This window comes from Hemicordylus capensis, chromosome 5 (assembly GCF_027244095.1).
Source record: "Hemicordylus capensis ecotype Gifberg chromosome 5, rHemCap1.1.pri, whole genome shotgun sequence".
NCBI classification, from domain to species: Eukaryota; Metazoa; Chordata; class Lepidosauria; order Squamata; family Cordylidae; genus Hemicordylus; species Hemicordylus capensis.
In genome coordinates, this window is record NC_069661.1 from 184911106 (window position 1) to 184918372 (window position 7267).

Here is a 7267-nt window from a genome sequence, read left to right on the forward strand (position 1 = left end):
TACTCCTGCCTTGCTGCTCCCTGCTGTTGGGTTGCCTGCCAATATTTTCCATTTATTGCATGTGGGCAATCACATGCAATAATGATCTTCTTAATCATGTGGGCTAGTTTAGACAGGGAAAGTATCCTCTGGACTAGTGCAAGGAATCATGGAAATAATGGCTTTGTATATAAGGCTGCTGTGTTATTTCCATGAACGGAAACTACTAAATGCAACTGGCTGAGCAAGCCCAGTAAGCCTGCACATTTTTCTGTTGCTGTTTGTTTCTCCCCTGCTTCAGTTGCACAGCCATCCTTTATCATACATCACACCATCAGGTAGCTTTCTTCACCCTCATCTACCATTCCTTATGCTCCATTTGTGCCTTACCTCAGGTAACAACTCTTCAAGATATTTCCCAACCCATCCCTCCCATCTCGGCCTTCACACTCACTCACTTTTGTCTGACCAATACTCAGGTCCAGGGAATTCATTCCAGCATCTGTGTGACTGCTTTGATAGATGTATCATACAGAAATGCTTGAATAAGAGCAAAATTCAAATCTGCCCCATAGGCCAACTGCCAGGTTTGGCTGTGTTTGCTGTGATACAAAAATTTCTAAATGAAATATGTCCAATGGGAGGAAGACTTTTATATAAAAGACAATATATTGTTTCCTCCATTAAACAGAACTACCTAGTTGTCCAACTTCCTGCAGTAAGATTGAGACTTCAAATTAATGAAAATGGAGATTGTGGAAGATGTGGCTTTGATAATGAATACACACATCATTTTTTTCTTGTTTTACAGTCCAAAGCAGCCTATGTGCTCTTTTACCAGAGACAGGACACATTCAGTGGAACTGGCTTTTTCCCCCTTGACCGGGAAACAAAACAAGGTGCTTCTGCTGCCACAGGCATCCCACTAGAGAGTGATGAGGACAGTAATGAGAATGACAATGATATAGAGAATGAAAATTGTATGCACACTAACTAATGGAAGACCTAGAAGCCATACAGAGAAAAACTTTCTTGTGGGAGATACCTATTGAAACACAAATTACCCACCAAATAAAAAATAAAATCTGAGATGGGAAATTTCAGATGACAGAATGTAAATCCTTATTACATTTTAACTTGTGCAGTACTTGAAGTGAAACACAATGAAAACGTTAACAGAATTTGTCTCTAATACCTTTGCAATCTTGTATTCACGAGCTATATATAGGAAATCACAAATAAACCCCTTTACAGTTTCTGCTGCAGTTTGGATGAATTATGGTTTTTTCTGTTTTGGATGCAAGTTAATATCAACAATTTGTCAACTTGGTATTTGTGTTAACACCTCAGGAATATTACTGCAGAGCCTGGATTTTTGAATGGGGAGCATCCATATACTTGTTGCAAACATTCAGTTGCCTTGTATATGAGACACACACGTGCAGCAGTATTCTTGGAACACCAAATTTTCAAGTTACTCCCTGGGGGAAAAATTGATTTAAAAAAAAAAAAACCTTAATCATGATAGATGAAAATAACTTGAAAAAGGTGTTTTAACCTTTTGTGGTATTAGTAATCTTCCAGAATATTATGTTCATCTTACTGCTGCTGTGGAACAGGTTCTGGATTTCATGCTGCATTAAGGAATTGAATTTTTCAATTAAATGTAAGTATCCCTCATTGCTTGTTGGATCTACTTTGTAAACATAATTCCTGTTACCTTGCTTATAAGATGTGCGTAACTTTAATCTGGTGTCAGTCCAAAATCTTTAATTGTGCTGTAAGTCCCTCCCCATATTTTTGGTAGTTTGGCAATTTACAAACTACATACAGTGTAATAGGGTCCGATTTTTAATAGTATACTGTATTCATAGTAACGATTGTGCATCAAGCTTAGATGACTCTTCCATTTAACTTGCCTTCAAATTGTTAATGGACAACTGGTTTAAAGGTAGGTCTGTTAATTTTTCATGTGCGTTTTTGGTGGAATTCACCATAGCCTTACATCTTATCTCAAAAGGTAACTTATTATAGAAGAATTGGCATTTGCATGTTCAAGAGTCAGAACCTGTACAGTAAGTAGATAAAGCATACATACCTTGAATTGAACTTTAATTGACCGTGTTCAAGGAGTCTGGGATGCCAAAAATAAGTGTGATGGTTTGAAACATTTTTTTATTTGCTGCTTTCCCTTTGATATAGTTGGAAGAATGTATTGTTGAGTCATATACAATACTGCCTTTGATAGGAACTCCCTGAATGTGGAGGCACACTTCACATATCTACTACCTGAACTCCCACCATCGTTAAAGCAAAAAGTATGATCTTCACTTGAACTAATCAAATACAATAGGTTATAAATTGTGTATTGTAAATAAAGTTCACTCTGTGAGTGCACATTTTGGTAAATTATTTATTTATGTTAGCATTTAAAAGTTTAAAATTGCATTTGACCAGGATAAAATTAGGTTTGTGGACATGGCTTTGCTTTATACTTTGATATTAAAAGCTGGTGTTTCATCCTGGTATTTTAAAGCTGCTTTCTGTTTTTTTTTTAATGTAAGCTAGCCTCCTGCATGACAGAGGTTAAAAATTGTCTGCACTTGAGTTCACTTGGGTTTACATTTGAAATGCGCATGTTTTATTTATACAAATTTCAATAAAGCTATTCAAGGCCTTATTTAGTCTTTTCAGTTTCTTACAAGTAATCTTTGGTAATAAACAACAAAATTGTCAAAATCTTTCATTACCATGGGTTGTAAAAGTAATACTGATCATACAGTAGCAAGTGTACTAACTCAAGCAACCAGAAAAAATGCCTAAACCAATTCTGTTTTTCTCCATCCTGAAGGGCTGAAAGATCTTGAGATAGCAGTGGTAGAACAATACTAAACATTTGAGAAATGCATATGGTGCAGTCCCTATTAGACTGTATTACTTCTGTATGCATGAGGGGAATTGAATGTGTAAATAGACGCCCACAGCAGAAGCTCCCTGCCAGTGATGTGGAGCAGAAAATGTTCTGAAATGGAAAATTTCCACTACTATATATTTCCTTGGAAAATGTTCCATTTCTAGAAATGCACTGGTCCATAAAATTGATTCATAACAATGAATGAATAGGATACCAGTCAAATTAGGCAGTTTCAAGATTGTAATTAATTTAGTTCAAGTGGCTGTCCTTCAGAAGCAAGCAAATATAAAATCACATACACTATTTGTATGTTAGGGTGGGGGTAAGCAGGAATCGATGATAACAAGAAGTTCTGGTAAGAACTAATCTGTCTATTTTCCTTTCACTATGATCTTAATTGATAATTACCATCTTCACAAGTTAGTCCATTTGCACCTCACGTTCACACATTGTAAATTGGAGTGGAGGACATCATCACAAACTATCCCATTGAGGTAACCCTATTTGTCACTACAACTGTACCAAATTTGGTCCAAATCGGTCCAGGCATTGCAAAGTTGATCAGGACAGGGACACACACATACAAGCTTACTTTCTTAAGGAAAGTAGCCTTCAAAAGACACATAATCCAAACATGCTGAATCAGATTCCAATCTGTTTAGAACATTAAATGTTTTTCTTGAATACTGTTCAATTTAAAGTTTTCTGGAAAACTCCCATCACTGTTTCTTGTGTCTGCAAACCTTGCAGACCAAGATGAAGGCGATTCTTGAATAGTCTACTTGACTAGCTAGCTTTCAAAATAAAGAAGTTCCCCTTCCAGCATGCTTTAATAGTGAAGCCTGGGGAGGGAAGGAATGTGTACTATGAATTAATGTGTTACTGAAAGTTTAAAGTAGTTCAGGTCACTTTGGCGACAGCTCACAGAGATTTTGCATGGGTATAGTGCCTTTGAAGCCTTAAATAATAGGTCTTTGCCAGCACAATTGGTTTGTTACTGTAGCTTTTAGATAGTTTTTAAAAGGTAGTATTACATGAAACTATCCCAATTTGGCAGGCTTGCTATTTGCTAAAGGGCAACTTACACAGCCAGTATGAAGGGCCTTTACAAGGCGAGAGGCAAGAACAAGTACTGTATTCATGCTTGCTTGCTTTTAGATTGGGATAAATCTGTTGTAAAAATAGGTCTATGGTTCTAAAATATTTTTATAAAATCTCTGATGCTGTAAAGTGACACGAATACATCTAAAATCTGTCTTAAATTACAAAATATTGAGGGGAAAGAGTTTCTACAGTCATTCAATGAAAAGATGCTCTGTATTCAATATATACTACACACTTTTTGGAGAAAGCACATTAGTGCTGTCAATACGTTCAGGTATACCTAGCACCCAAAGTAATAAACATACTTGCTGTTAGACACATGCACCTTCCCAGTTCTGAATAGGTAGCACTTACGGGTAGTTTTTTATTTTATTTTAAGTAAAGCCACAACCATACTGTCTATTCTATAGAGTTCTGATTGTTCACAAGGAGACTGACAACTATCAAATTATTTAATCAGCAAGAAAATCTGACAATACGAATGTACTTCTTCCTTTTTCAGAAGGTGTATTTATCTCAATTTGAGTTTATTTTTAATGTTCAGGCATTTTATCTCATTGAGAATGGATAAAAAATGAAATGCTAATAAGTTAAATCATTTTAATAAACAAAATCAAGCCATCTGGTTTTCCATTGAAGAGGAAGGGACATACAACAGTATTCCATAGTAAACAAGACCTCTGTATTCAGTTGGTATTGAAATCTGAGTACCTATAATCTGGACCCATGTCTTCTACCACTCCTTAAAAATTGGACAATCCTACATTGGCTAGCTTGTGGGCTGAATCTCTTGTCCTTACCTAAGCCTTTGGGACACTGAAGTAATCAAATAAAAAGAAGCACATTCAGGTGCCCTGTGAGGCATGCTCTAATCCTGGCAGTGGATACTGTTTGAGATAGGAGATGATGAATTCAGGAGACAATTCTGAGCTGCAGGTTCTGGATTAACAGGTAGCCCATAAGACTCTTTAGGGCTCTGTGACAAAACAATTTGAAGTTTTCATGTTGCACTTCTCCAGAAGGAATAGATACGCAGTCTGAGTGCATTTCTGGATCCAAACCTCTCCCTGGTGTCTCAGGTTCAGGCAGTGGCCAGAAGTTATTTCTATCAGCTTCTGCTGATACACCAGCTGTGTCTGTTTCTTGAGATAAAATGACCTCAGAATAGTGATACATATGTGGGTAAGACTTGTCTACTGCAATACACTATGTGGGGCTGCCTTTGTACGTAGTCTGGAAACTGCAGTTGGTACAGAATGTGGCAGTCAAGTTGGTCTCCAGGTAATCTCAAAGAGATCATATTACTCCTATATTAAAAGAACTACATTGGCTACCATTAAGTTTCCAGGCAAAATACAAGGTGCTGGTTATAACCTATAAAACCCTAAACAGCTTAGACCCAGGGTATTTAAGAGAATGCCTTCACTAGGATCCCCATCACACATTGAGATCATCTGGAGAGGTTCGTCTGCAGTTGCCACCTGCTACACAGGGACGAGCCTTCTCTGTTGCCGCTCCAAGACTCTGAAATGCACTCCCTGCTGAAATAAGAGCCTCCCCATTTTTGTCAACTTTTTAAAAGTCTAAAGACACATTTTTTTCACCCAAGCTTTTTAAACAATTGTGGTTTTAAATAGTTTATATTGCTGTAAACCTCCCAGAAATGGCACTTTGGGGCATGTACAACATTGAGATATTTTGCCATAAATGGACTAAAGAGAACTACAGGTATGAGATCTTGGTGTAGGAATTTCCACCTACCCAGGAAGTATATCATATATAATTAGGCTGTACTTATGCAGAGCTCTTTAAGTCCTATTTCCATACTTGTAAATGAACTAAAAGGACACCATGCTTTCAAACTTGCATCAAAATATAACTTTGATGTTAAGAGTATTATGTAAGGTAGTTGTAGAATGGCTGTGTGATTTAGGAGAAGCCAAACACTTGTTTTGGTGTGCACATCTCCATTCCTTATTAACAGGTGACTCATAAGACTGTAGGGCACTGCGAGAGAACCATTGGAGTTTTAATGAAGCCAGATACATTTGGCCATTTCACAGGGGCTAGTATTCTGACACGGATATATGAGTTGGGTTCAACCTGAGCTTATCTAATGGTACATAAGAACAGCCCTGCTGAATCAGGCACAAGACCCATCTATTCCAGCATCCTGTTTCACACAGTGGCCCACCAGATGCCTCTGCAGAGCCCACAGGCAAGAGTATGTGCATGCTCTCTCTCCTGCTGTTGCTGCCCTGCAACTGGTATTGAGAGGCATTGTGCCTCTGAGGCTGGAGATAGTCCACGGCCACCAGACTAGTAGTCATTGATAGACCTGTCCTCCATGAATCTGTCTGAACCCCTTTTAAAGCCACCCAAGCTGGTAGCCATCACCACATCCCATAGCAAAGAATTCCACAGATTAATTATGTGCTGCGTGAAAAAGTACTTCTTCTTGTCGGTCCTTCAGTTTCATGGGATGACATCTGGTTCTAGGGCTGTGAGAGAGGGAGAAAAATTTCTGTCAACCCTCTCCACTCCATGCATAATTTTATACACTTCTATCATGTCTCCCCTTAGTCGCTTCTTTTCCAAGGTATAGAGCCCCAGATGCTGTAGCCTAGCCACATAAGGAAGGTGCTCCATGCCCCTGATCATTTTGGTTGCCCTCTTCTGCACCTTTTCCAGTTCTACAATGCCCTCCTTAAGATACGGTGACCAAAGCTGTACGCAGTACTCCAGATGTGGCCGCAACATAGATTTGTATAATTGCATCATAACATAGTAGTTTTGTTTTAAATCCTCTTCCTAATTATTCCTAGCATGGAATTGACTTTTTTCACAGCTGCCGCACACTGAGATAACACTTTCAATGAGCTGTTCTCCACGACCTCAAGATCTCTCTCCTGGTCAGTCACTGACAGCTCAGATCCCATCAGCGTATATGTGAAGTTGGTGTTTTTTGCCCCAATGTGCATCACTTTACACTTGCTTACATTGAACCGCATTTGCCCTTTTGTCGCCCAGTCCCCCAGAGATCCTTTTGGAGAGATCCTTTTGGAGTTCCTCACAATCCCTTGAAAGCTAATGAAATGAAGTATGCTTGCACTGCCTGCATTACAAAAGGTAACACCATAGATCTTTGGGTTTTCGTGCTTTTCTCTGTAGCAAGTATCAGGGGCGTAGCTAGGAGAGAGGGGCCCGTGTTCATCCGTCTCTCGGGCGGCCCCCCAGAGTGAGGGAGACAATGAAGAAAATAGGGAGGGA

At 38.7% G+C, this 7267-nt stretch overlaps 1 protein-coding gene across 4 annotated transcripts in view; it reads left to right on the top strand.

The window, feature by feature from the left end:
• The window catches only part of USP15 (ubiquitin specific peptidase 15), a 91823-nt gene extending 89164 nt beyond the window's left edge, over nt 1-2659 (top strand). For all 4 annotated transcript variants that reach the window (XM_053253339.1, XM_053253337.1, XM_053253338.1 and 1 more), the window contains one exon: nt 791-2659. In XM_053253339.1, the coding sequence (XP_053109314.1) occupies nt 791-976 (186 nt within the window). In that variant the 3' untranslated portion in view covers nt 977-2659. The remainder of the gene's footprint in view (nt 1-790) is intronic.
• The last annotated feature ends 4608 nt before the right edge of the window (nt 2660-7267 follow it).